The following is a 12,490-nucleotide window of genomic DNA, read 5'->3' on the forward strand; positions in this document are numbered from 1 at the left end:
TTTATGTCCACTAACGAAATCCAATTTCTTTTCTAGAATAAATCCATTAGATAAAATCCTTTCAAACACCTTGCCACAAGAATCATTGACAAATCTAATCTTAATAGAATTTTGATCTATATGTAAGTTCATGCTAGAAGAAGATGAAGAACCAAAGTTTTTTGAAACCTCTTTTGAAACCTTGAAATTCCTCATGAGATCTAGAAATTGAGAGAGACTAGAGGAAGAGAAAAACTTACTTGGTATGTCCCTTGAAAATCCTTTTACTTTTTGATCTCCGAAGGTGATTTAATGGAGAAAATACATGAACCCAAGAAAAGTTCACATACGTGGACAAGAAAGGAGGTAGAAGAACGGTACCGTACCACTAATTTTATAGACCAAACATGGGATTGGACCTGTTCCTGAACCGTGACCCAGCAACCTGTGAGGACACAGCATAGTGCGAAAAAAGATAGTAGAAAAACTACATACTTTTATCCTCATATGAACAGATCGAAAAAAAATCAGTCAAGGAGTTTTTCTCAAAATAAATTAACCCAAGTTCAAAACAAAACACATCAACACCGTTACTTTCCCCATCTCAATTTATATACAAATGGGATAGAGCCAAACTTGTTACCAAGAGGCAGTATGTGCAGTGATATAATCATAATAATGATGATAATCAGGGTTAATAGAGATTTCTAACTCCTTTTTCTTATGATTAGGATTAATGTTTTCTGACATTTAGGACCTGCACCAACCCAACAAGAATCCCGTTTATTGAATTCATATGGGTTGATAGCATGTTTAGTCCGTACATCATGTTTGCATGATTTGATAGGTACAGAACTTTTATCAGAACAATTCTTTTCCTCAATCAAATTGATTTTTTCTAAGAATTTGAAAACCCCTTCAAAAGCTTTAAATAGATCGTTATCAATATATCCATCATGATGGTATTTCTCAAAAAGATTAAGAAGCAATCTAGAAGATTCCATACCTTTGATCTTTGACTTCGTTTTCTCAAGAGATTTTTCTTAGAAGACCTTTTAATTTTTTCTTTAGAATGTTTTTCACCATCTAGGATTTCCAATGCCTTAGATGAAGATAGATTATCTAGGGAGACCATAGGTCTAGTAGATAATAAGCTTTGAACAATCTTTAAGGACTTCTGGCGTGCGTTACAGATTCCCAGAAAAAGTTTCCCAAAGTAATTTCCCATAAGGACAAACTTTAAGGATCAGTCAAACACAAACTTATTAGATTTATAGTGTTTTCCTTCTCTGATACCAATTGGAAAAGCGGGGGTCTAACAACCACGCCCAATATTTCGCTCAGTAATCTGAATATAAAAACTCCAATATACTTTCAAGAGAATCAACTAGACAGTCAGACTCAATCTATAGAAAAGTATATCAAAGAGTTATATCTCAATTTCTCAATTCAATCTGCAATCAAACAAATAGAAATTTTTGAGCCCGATTATATAAGAGAAATAACTTGGACGGTATCACAAACCAATACCCAAGTGTCAATCAATTCAATCAACAACCCAAAGGTCGGATTCAAGAACTGATTAAACTTAACGTACAACCTGTGATATTTCTATTATATAACAAAATATAATGCGGAAAAGAAATAACACAGACACCATAAATTTTGTTAACGAGGAAACAAAATTTGGTTCGGTAATCTGAATATACAAACTCCAATATACTTTCAATAGAATCAACTCGAAAGTTAGACTCAACTATAGAAAAGTATATCAAAGAATTATATCTCAATTTCTCAATTTATTCTGCAATCAAACAAATAGAAATTTGCGAGCCCGATTATATAAGAGAAATAACTTGGACGGTATCACAAACCAATATCTAAGTGTCAATCAATTCAATCAACAACCTAAAGGTCGGATTCAAGAACTGATTGAACTTAACGTACAACCTTTGATATTTCTATTATATAACAAAATATAATGCGGAAAAGAAATAACACCGACACCATAAATTTTGTTAAAGAGGAAACCGCAAATGCAGAAAAACCTCGGGACCTAGTCCAGCTTTGAACACTACACTGTATTAAGCCGCTATAGACACTAGCCTACTACTAATGAACTTTGTAATGGAATGTAGTTGAGCCCTAATCAATCTCACACTAATCAAGGTACAATTGCTCTCCTTACGTCTCTGAACCCCAGCAGGAGTCTACGCACTTGATTCCCTTAGATGATCTCACCCACAACCTAGAGTTGCTACGACCTAAAGTCGAAAACTTGATAAACAAATCTGTCTCACACAGAAAATTCTATTGGAATAGATAAATCTGTCTCCCACAGAAATACCTATGAGTTTTGTTCCGTCTTGTGATAAATCAAGGTGCACAGGAACCAATTGATAAACCAGATTTATATTTCCGAAGAACAGCCTAGTATTATCAATCACCTCACAATAATCTTAATTGTATAGAAGCGAAACAAAATATTATGGAATCACAAACGATGAGACGAAGATGTTTGTAACTACTTTTACTCTTACCCATCGGAGATAAATCTCAAGCAAATCATAGCAAATATAATACTTAATCACGATAGTTAAGTTAAGATCACATAACTATAGAAAAAATAGTTGGGTCTAGCTTCACAATCCCAATGAAGTCTTCAAGTCGTTAACCTACAAGGTTTTGTGAAAAACCTAAGGTTAAAGAAGAATCGACTCTAGTCGCAACTAGTATCACACAGAAGGTGTGGGGATTAGGTTTCCCGGTTGCTAGAGTTCTCTCTTATGCAGTTTTCAAATCAGGGTTTGCAATCTAAGTTACCTTGGTAACAAAGCATTCAATATTCACCGTTAGATGAAAACCTGATTAGATTCAAGCTAATATCTTTCAACCGTTATATCGGAATTAGCTTGTTATACACAAATGGAATGTACCTTCATTTAGGTTTGAGTAACTATGCCTAAACGTGTACACTAGGTTGGCTCAATAGTATTTAACCGAAGTTAGCTATATGAACACTCTCATATCAACCTTATTCATCTTAACCACAACTAGTTCAAATGAAACTAGTTATAGAGTTGTCCAATTGCTATATTCTCATAGAATTATACAAGAACAAAATTGAAGCAAAATCGGTTTGATTCACTCGAATCAATTCATGAACATTGTAGCCACGGTTTGCATAGAATGCATTCCTTATTATTTAAATGTATTAGTTCATGAACAAACCGATTTTAGAAATTTGACCACTCAAGTATACAAACGGGTACGCATACTTAAAGTATCCAAACTGAGTTTGGGTTCGCCAGGATGCAAACGGGTACGCATACTTCCAAACACAACAGAAATTCCCGGACCCAAACCCTTCGCCGGTACGCGTACGGGTATGTGTACTTAGGATCCAAGAATTTCACAACTAATAGGTACGCATACGGGTATGCATACTGTAGTTCCGGTCATGGATCACATATATGCAAGCACGCATTTTATGTTCATAATCCAATGGTGATTAAGTGAAACATTCTTAGAGGATGACATTAGCTGTTTTCATGAACTATTGGCATCAAAACAATTTTCAAGTTATTGGAATAATCATTATGAAACATTCCAAGTCTACACCAAATGATTGTATCACACAAACCATGTAAGATGTTACTCGATCGACGATTTTCACATGATCATCTTTTGACTTTCGTCAAGAATATAAGATGAACTTGGTTGAAACGAAGGCTTACCAACATATATTTCGAGAAATATGTTAGCGAGTTAAAATCATCTCGAAATCTTAAATATGCATAATCGAATACTATATAGTAATACGACTTTTGTCTCAATATAGGAGATAGAGTAGAAAAATATACTTTCCAAGTGATAGATGAGTTTTACTCTCCACATACCTTTTGTTGATGAAGTTCCACAAGATCTCTTTAGTAGTTCTTCATCTTCAAATGATGAACTCCGTGAAGTCTAATGCTCAACTACATAATTTATCCTAGTCCGAGACATTACTATAAGTAGACTAGAAATTAAGACTTATAGTTTTGATCACTAACATTGAAAAACAAGTTTGACATAACAACTCTTGCGAGTTTGACCGAGCACTGATCTAACATGTCTTCTTCATTAGATAAATCTAGTGGTGTTATAATTTTCCTTATCAATCCTAAATAATTGTTACTTGATTTAGCTGTATTTAGACTTCCAATTTTCACCTCCCAATTGCCTTACATATCTACACTCCTTCTATAATGTCCCATTTGGTGCTTTTTTTTGTACACATTTCTGGAAAAAGTTATTTCAAAATGCTTCAACCTTACCAATTGTCATGCCAAAAGCATAAACTCTTGTCGTTACCTATTTCCATTTCCATATTCTCCTTCATTTATTGTTTTTCAAATCTCGTATCCACAGACCTTTCTCTTGTGGAATATTCATATCTATTAGAATCAAATTATCCTCCTTCTTGCTTGTCCTCTGCTCTATTACTTTTCTCCATAAGGGTTTCTTCTTATGAGCATATATTTATACCCTTTAGAGAGTAAAGTTTTGTTTGTCGTTCTCAAGTTCTTGATTCCTAACTCACCATTTTATTTTTTGTTTTTCTATCCTCTCTCATAACACCCACCACATCATTAACTTGTTAACCTTTTTTCTCCAAAGAAATATTCTTATTATACTTATCATTTTCTTCTCCAATTGTGCTGCTAATTTTTAGTAATGACATACAGTATGTAGCGAGAGCATCCAGAGAGGTCTTTATTATTCATTCTCCCTGCTTTTGACAAGTATTTGGTTTTCGATTGTGCCATCTTTTGATCCCATTATCATTATAATTGATTTTTACACAAAATATGCTCTTGGTGTAGCTCTAATTGGTAGTCCCTGGTATTTTATTGAATGCAATTCTGATTTTCCTCTTATTATCTATTCAGCTAGCACTTTAACTTCTTGATTCACACCTATATTTGTCATTGCACTCTTATCCAAATTCAGTTTAAGAACCATGAATGCTTCAAACACTATCAAAATTATAAATATAGATTGTACTTTACTGAAGTATTTTATTCTGCATTTACAAGTAACCTTTTGTATTAACTTAGTGAAAGTTTCTGCTACCAAAAGGATATAAATGGAGAAAAGAGTTTCTTTTATAAAATTAATAGAACTTTCAGGAAGATTCACCAATAAAGAAAGATTTGATGTAGTTGTACACCATTCTATTCACATTCTTCATTTTCTTCCAAAACCATGCATTTCGGGGATGAATAGAGAATTCCACCGAACATTATCAAAAGCCTTTTCCATGTCTATTTTTTGTAATAATCTTGTTTCCTTTAATGAAAACACTTGCAATTCCAATATAAGCTAAGGCATTATGATTTTCTATCTTTTAGTCAGTATTTTGGTAATCATCTTGTACACACTTCGTAAGAGTGTATAAGAAGGAGGTGGTAGATCGCCAATCCCTATTTCTAGCGTCAAAATGTAGTTTTAGGAAAACACATAATACACCAATAGAACAATCCTAAAGTTACTAACACAAGTATCAAACATGCAATCAAGTTACGTGGTTAAGATTTGTGAGTAAACAAGCAAGCATCAAGACACATGCGATTTATATGGTTCGGTGTTAAAACCTATATCCACCGGGGTGATTTCACTATGGGTGGAAGATGATTACAGACTCTCAGTGCCATACAAGAATCCTCTTAACTGTTCTTTCTCTCAGTTTACTATGAACCCTAAAAACTCAACCCCTTACACTGTTTATAATTCCTCTTATAGGAAAAAATCGTTAGTGGAGGACAACTCACTTCGCTCGCTGGTATGCTCGAAGAGGCTTTCTACTGAAGCTGACGTTCAGAAAGGTTCATCTTCGCTAGTGGTTGTCTTCGCTAGTTGATTTTCCCATCATTAATCACTGAAGCTATCACTATTTTCACCAATTCCTGCCCAACTAAAAAGGCCAAGTAGCAGATCTCATTCTGTGTCTCGTCGTATAACCTTCCGCCACCTGTCTAATCAATCTGTAGGCCGACAATGCTTCTTCATTACATGTTCAACTACCCATTTCAAACTTAACCTTAGATCTTAGTACTTTCCACGTGGCTTAATCTCGAGCAACGGATAGATATCTCGGAAGGGGAAAAGGTACTGCTAAAGGATGTATTCAGTGTTTACCACGATCTTGGCTTTCTTGTATGCGTGCTTGGCGATACCTCCACGTAGAGATGTGATTTTCTGCACTCTAATTATGAAGAATGGATGTTCTGTCTCTCTGATCAGGTCTGCTGATATAAGTTTATTAATTATGGATAGTGGGTTAACCATCAGAACTAGGGAATTTTTTATTACAACAATCTAGCCTAGATTGATCCTAATTCTATACTATCAACAGTTACACTCGCTGGCAATAGCAAAAGCATTCCTTTTCTCAGATAAACACTAAATTGTTAATTTGTTGCTGGTGGATGTCTAGCCAATTTTTGTATTGTACATACATAGTAAACTAATTTTGCCTAATAACAAGGCATCATGTTAGGCTCACCTTCCATTTTATGGATATAGATGTGGATGTCCTCATGTTTCTCCTTTTCTTCCTCTTCTCTTAATTAATCTTGAATATCCATCTCTGCAACAAAGTTTATGTTCTCAGCCCATCCATGGCAGATCAACATAATTCGGCATCAACCGACTTTCATAACATTCTTGGTCTGGCTAAGGGTTCTTCCATTAAAGATGTCTGCAAGGCTTACAAATCCCTTGTTATGCGATGGCATCCTGACAAACACAGTAGCTCCAATAAAGTTGAAGCTGAATCCAAGTATAAAACAATTAACGAAGCCTACGAGGTATGACTTTAACAATGCAAATATCATACAAATTAAGATGCATGGACGTTTGATTATGCACAGACAAGCTTTTGTCGCATGCAACCGCAAACATGCATGATATTGATATTATTTTTCTGTCATTTTTCTAATTTCTGTTATGTGCAATTTCAGGCTATTAAAGACAAGAAACTAGTAGATGAAAACATAAACGGTGTACATGATTCCGATAGTATCAGAGGAGGATATGTGAGATCAAGATCAAGAAGGGAAGATCCGACGACCCCTAAGGGATCTTTTTTTAGACATCTTAGGGCCGATAGTAATGGTGCCTCTCCTACTTCTCTATCCAAAAGTTCGAGCCGGAGGAGTCATACTCCACAACCTTGTCGTCCAAAATCTCTGTTGAAGAGTTTGAGCCGAAGGAGCACCACCCCAACACCCAGTAGTAACCGTCCTGATTCTCTGTCTAAAAGTATGAGCAGAAGGAGTGCTAGCACAACACCAATCATGTTCTCATGCTCTTCGGAGCGGGCTAAACTCCCACCGGTCGAGAAGACGCTCGAATGCACACTTGAAGAATTGTGCCATGGATGTGTCAAGAAGATAGAGGTCACAAGAGACGTCTTAACAGATAACGGGTATGTCAACCTGTCATTTTTTTGTTATTTTGGTGGTGCACAGTTTTTGGCTCCATGCTAAATGTATTAATGTTTGCAGGGTAATGGTTCAAGAAGAGGAAGTGCTGCGGATAAAAGTAAAGCCAGGTTGGAAGAAAGGTACGAAAATCACGTTTGACGGAATGGGAAATGAGAAACCAGGAACATTGACAGCAGATATCATATTTGCGATCGATGAAAAACGACATCCGGTATTCAAGAGACAAGGTGATGACTTGATATTAAAAATGGAGATCAGCTTAGTTAAGGCTCTCACTGGCTGCACACTTCCCATACCTCTCCTGGGGGGTGAAAAGATGAGTATATCGTTCACTGATGTTATCATATGCCCTGGTTACGAAAAAATAATTCAAGGCCAAGGCATGCCAACGACGAAAGATCCGACAAGAAGAGGTGATTTGCGGATCAAATTCCATATTGTTTTTCCCACTGATTTAACACAAGAACAACGTTCCGATATCTTCAATCTTCTCAATGAAAGCTCTTGAGTATTCACAACTTGTTTCAATTAGATCCGTCCACCCCTCCTACTCTCTTCTTCTTTTTTTGGTTTACTCAGAAATTGCAACTGTATCATATACATGCTTAGAAGCTATAAATTTATATAGGCGTCAATTTATAAGATGTACACACGCTTGTTTCTTTTAGCTGTAGATACTGCCCATTCAAAACGATGAAGCCCAAAACATCCCACTTAATTCTTGAAGCTCCTCAAGTGACAAGGAGTCGAGTGAAATAGCCCAAAGTTCAAATCTTCTGTTCAATAACAGCGTATTAAATAACTCTTCTGTATTCCTTGATCAATAATCTGTTACAAGACTCGGAAAACCAAAACTCATTGTATGATCACAAAGTTACTATTAATTATAAATTACATTTGTATGCACACATGACGCCTAATAATTGGATGAATTCATATCATTCGTAATTTCAAAACAAAGCTACACTCAACACATACTTGCACGCAATAATCTTATACAAATGTTATCTACAGAAAAGGAAGGGGAAAGCGTAGTTTGGAACAATAGATGGATCCATCAAGACTTGGACCATCCAATTAATGCAAGAATCACACCAAATATTTCACCGTTTAGCAAGGCCCTCAATAATCTTTGCTTTCGAGGTGTGTATGGTGGGTACCTAGCCGATGCATCCCCTTGGAAACCACGGTACAAGACTCCCTTCTTGTGGCTAAAAGTATCAAATGAGAACTTTCCGTGGTAAGCACCAGTTCCACTCTCTCCTACTCCTCCAAAAGGTAGTGTGTGAACTGTTAGCTGCGTCACAAGATTGAAACAAATGTGAGCCACTCGGTAAAGTTAGATATGACATTATGACGGTCGACTTCACAGTTCCCTGACCCTAACAATATTGGCAGTTGAATCTATTATTCAGGTTTATTTATTTTTTGACGGAAGGATGGGCTTTATCTAGTTTTCAGAAACTAGACTATAGTCCATAGTGTGGTTTATATTCTTAATAATCATCAAAAAAGCTGTTGACCTGAACAATACCTCGGAATATAGGGACTTCAACAGAAGTCGGTATAATTTCCATGAAGAATTTCAAATATCATGGGGAATATTCAATAATAATTTCCAATAACTAAGGCTCTTATGTAAGATTGGAAACCAAATTCATCGATCGTTGATCTAAAATCGGCCAATTTTAGCATCTACTCCTATGAACTATCTAATGGCAGTTAATTTAGCTGATACTGAAGGGGAGAAAAGAAGATGGTGTAGGCAGCAGAGAATTTATTGTGGCAGAGTTAAAAAGAAAATTACATGGAGAGTGGTGTCATTGATGAGCATCCCTCCTGCAGATATAGAACTGACGAACTCCTTTTGCAGCTTCTTGTCGTTGGTGAAGAGATACGCTGCAAGAGGCTTCGATCTTGACCTTATTATATCAAAGCTATCTTCCACTTTGTCAACCTTTAACCAATCATAAAAAGGAAAATAACCCTCTCAGTATATTTGTGTTCCACATGAAATCAAAGAGACTTCAAAATATATAGATTAAAAAGTTCGAGCACTTGAACACCTACTGTGACAATGGGTAGTAAAGGCCCAAATATTTCCTCATTCATGATCAACGAATCCTCAGGAGCATCCAGCAAGATGGTTGGAGCAATTTTTCTGAAAAATCAACATATGAATTTTTCTTATGAATTCCGTACTCCAATTACTAATCTCGGCCTAAAAAAGTGAATAAAAAGGGTAAAAATTATGAATAAACTGGTGAACTCACAAGTTGGTCTTATCTCGTTTGCCTCCAAGAACAATCGTATCGGCAACTTTATCTTCATCCAAGAATTTTTCTAAACGTGCAAAGTGATTTGAATTCACTATGCGGGATACGTCTTTTGATTCCAAATGATTTTCCCCAAAAAATTCCTCCAATGTGCACTTAAAAGCATCTATCTGATAGAGATATGAAATCAATCAAAAAGATCAAGATAGCGGTTGAACTTTTTTACCTATGCACTAGTAAGCCAGGTTTTTTGCAATCTCACCAACTTGGGCGCAAAAGACTTTGTGGTTATGATGTAATCAGGAGCAATGCACGCTTGACCGTTATTGCATCCCCACTTTCCTGCAGCAATTCTCCTTGTAGCAACCTTTCAAGTCCAATTCTAACGTCAGTTTGTGACATAGCTAGGGCCGAGAAAAAGAAATCATTTTTTCAAATACTTGTGCCAAAATAGAGACCAGGAATAGAGTGAATTCTTACTTTCAAATCGATGTTTGAATCAACAATGACAGGAGATTTCCCACCGAGCTCTAAAACTACAGGAGTAAGGTGTTTCGCAGCAGCGGCCATTACTATACGTCCCACTCTTCCATTTCCTAAAAGGATCAAGTAAAAGTATGACAAACAATCCAACATACCAGAATGATTCCTTGATCATCAAATAACAAAAGAAAATCCCTATACCATAATTCTGAATAGGCACTGGCACCAAGATGCAGCTAGCCTTAAAAATTTAGCCCGAGTGTGAAACATAACCAACAGTATTTGAATATCAACACTAAGAATATCTATTTGTATATGTTAACCACGTAACACAGTAATGGCAAGTGTCTTTGCATGACATGATATTGTCAGCAACAGTTCAGTTTGTAACATTATCAAGGTAATTGTCAATTAGTCAGAAGTTCACTGGAAAAGGATAATGCCCATTTACTAATACTTACAGTAAAAGAAAAAGTACTTTCTCGAACTCATTTGAAATGTTCTAAGTTCTAACAATAGGAAAATACAGAAGTTATAGTAAAGAACCTGTATATAGTATTTTGTCCCACTTCTGTTCCAATAGTGCAGAAGTTTCAGGTACAGCACCCTCAATAACTCTGATTGCAGAGCTGTCAAGGTATTTCTCTGCAAACCTCTTAAGTAACGAGGAAGTCGCTGGTGAAATTTCTGATGGTTTTAGAACCACAGAATTGCCAGCTGCTATGGCTCCGATGACAGGATCAAGAGATAACACTGGAAGAAAAAATAAGAGTTCAATAGTATGTCATAACAGAAAATAACAATCCGGGAGCACAATCGAGAACAACCAAGAAGTGAATTCACATTAGAATGCAACTTAATTAAGTAGCTCATTCAAATTGAATTGTCAGATACTAGGTAAGCTACATACAGAAAGGATAGTTCCAAGCTGAAATGATCAGTATCACTCCAAGTGGTTCGGAAACAATTTCTGCCGAAGATGGAAAAGTAGTCAACGAAGTTCCAACCTACACACAAACGAAAAAAAGTCAACACTCAGAGATCACTGGAAGTTCATTTACCGGAATCACCAAGGATTAAATGTTCTAATTTACCTTCTCCGGCTTCATCCATTTCTTCAATTCCTTTAGTGCCACGGTACAAGCCGACTTTGTCAATGAAACCTAACCAATAAAATTCCGAAACTAAAAATCAAAATTTCTTAATAAAAATCCAATTGAATTGAAAGCTCATTAGAGTATTGTTTAATTACCTCGGAAACGAAGGCTTCGAGTTGAGGTTTAGACAGATCAATCCGAAGAGAATCAAGAATCTCTTGTTCATTCTCATCAATCATTTTGAGCATACTTTTCAATTGTTCAACTCTCCATTCATAACTTTTAGTCTTTCCACTTAAAAAAATCTTCCTCAGATCCTTAACCAGCGTTGAAGCAGTTTCTGAATCAAATATAATCTTATCACAAGTATTCTTCTCTTCCGCCATTATTGAACTAGCTGATACTGAAACTAAACCTCTGACAAAAAAAAAAGAAAAGAAAAAGAAAACAATAAACCGCTTCTTAAAAGAGCTTTTTCACAGATCAAAAAAGTGAAAAGATAGTTTTGAGATGATTACGATGAAGAGATTCGGGAAGAACAAGGATATGTAGATGTGGTGGAGGAGAAAGATAGGCGAGTTTGGATGATTGATGCTGAAGATATGATTTTCTTCTTATTATAATAAGATTTGGAGAATCCGGATAAAACAGAGTTTCTGTTTCTGCTGCTGCTGTACCTATTGCTAACGCCCCTAGTTAGTAAGTTCGCGAATTTTTCCGTATCACGAATTTTACCGTCTTATTCGCGTACGTTTGCAACTCCGAACCCAAGTCGTGTATTATGTGGCATTTCCGAATTATTCGCGAACCGTTCACGAATTTTACGTATCCCGAATGATACGTCCGTTTAATTCGCCATAAATTCTTTAGCTTTTACTTTTCAAAGACTCCATTTTTTGGGCTTTACTGCCTACCGAGCATACACGACCGAATATTAGACGTGTTGTGATTTTTATGAAACAAAAACGACTGAAGAGATTTGAAGGTGAAGGTGAGAGAGATCTCAAACTCACTAACCAAGCATCTAAACCACCATACGACGTCCTCTTGGATAACTAATGTTGTATATATTATTAATATCATCATATTAAGTTTATTTTTTCTTTAAATAACTCACACATATGCATAAAAATTGGTCTATGACCTTATAAATACAAATTAT

General features: G+C 35.9%; 2 protein-coding genes across 2 annotated transcripts; one reads left to right on the forward strand and one right to left on the reverse strand.

Annotated features, from left to right (window-relative positions):
* Positions 1–6,564: 6,564 nt before the first annotated feature.
* On the forward strand, positions 6,565–8,139 carry LOC113346345 (dnaJ protein homolog 1-like). The gene is made up of 3 exons (XM_026589892.1): positions 6,565–6,833; positions 6,987–7,453; positions 7,533–8,139. Exons 1-3 carry the CDS (start codon positions 6,645–6,647, stop codon positions 7,978–7,980), a joined length of 1,104 nt encoding a protein of 367 aa, XP_026445677.1. The 5' UTR covers positions 6,565–6,644; the 3' UTR covers positions 7,981–8,139.
* A 127-nt stretch (positions 8,140–8,266) lies between these two features.
* LOC113346343 (aldehyde dehydrogenase family 3 member H1-like) lies at positions 8,267–11,978 on the reverse strand. Its single transcript, XM_026589891.1, has 10 exons — positions 11,484–11,978; positions 11,326–11,394; positions 11,142–11,238; positions 10,778–10,984; positions 10,229–10,344; positions 10,011–10,115; positions 9,746–9,918; positions 9,543–9,633; positions 9,280–9,429; positions 8,267–8,769 (listed from the first exon to the last, which is right to left on the reverse strand). Exons 1-10 carry the CDS (start codon positions 11,712–11,714, stop codon positions 8,530–8,532), a joined length of 1,479 nt encoding a protein of 492 aa, XP_026445676.1. The 5' UTR covers positions 11,715–11,978; the 3' UTR covers positions 8,267–8,529.
* Positions 11,979–12,490: the final 512 nt, after the last annotated feature.

The sequence above is a fragment of the Papaver somniferum genome, unplaced genomic scaffold (genome assembly GCF_003573695.1).
Source record: "Papaver somniferum cultivar HN1 unplaced genomic scaffold, ASM357369v1 unplaced-scaffold_99, whole genome shotgun sequence".
Lineage (NCBI taxonomy): Eukaryota > Viridiplantae > Streptophyta > Magnoliopsida > Ranunculales > Papaveraceae > Papaver > Papaver somniferum.

Coding starts and splice junctions, on each gene's coding strand:
- LOC113346345 (XM_026589892.1), top strand. CDS start 6,645: ATGGCAGATCAACATAATTCGGCATCAACCGACTTTCATAACATTCTT. Junction 6,834..6,986: donor CAATTAACGAAGCCTACGAG/GTATGACTTTAA, acceptor GTGCAATTTCAG/GCTATTAAAGACAAGAAACT. Junction 7,454..7,532: donor GACGTCTTAACAGATAACGG/GTATGTCAACCT, acceptor TAATGTTTGCAG/GGTAATGGTTCAAGAAGAGG.
- LOC113346343 (XM_026589891.1), bottom strand. CDS start 11,714: ATGGCGGAAGAGAAGAATACTTGTGATAAGATTATATTTGATTCAGAA. Junction 10,985..11,141: donor AGCTTGGAACTATCCTTTCT/GTATGTAGCTTA, acceptor TTTTTCTTCCAG/TGTTATCTCTTGATCCTGTC. Junction 9,634..9,745: donor AAACGAGATAAGACCAACTT/GTGAGTTCACCA, acceptor TTGATTTTTCAG/AAAAATTGCTCCAACCATCT.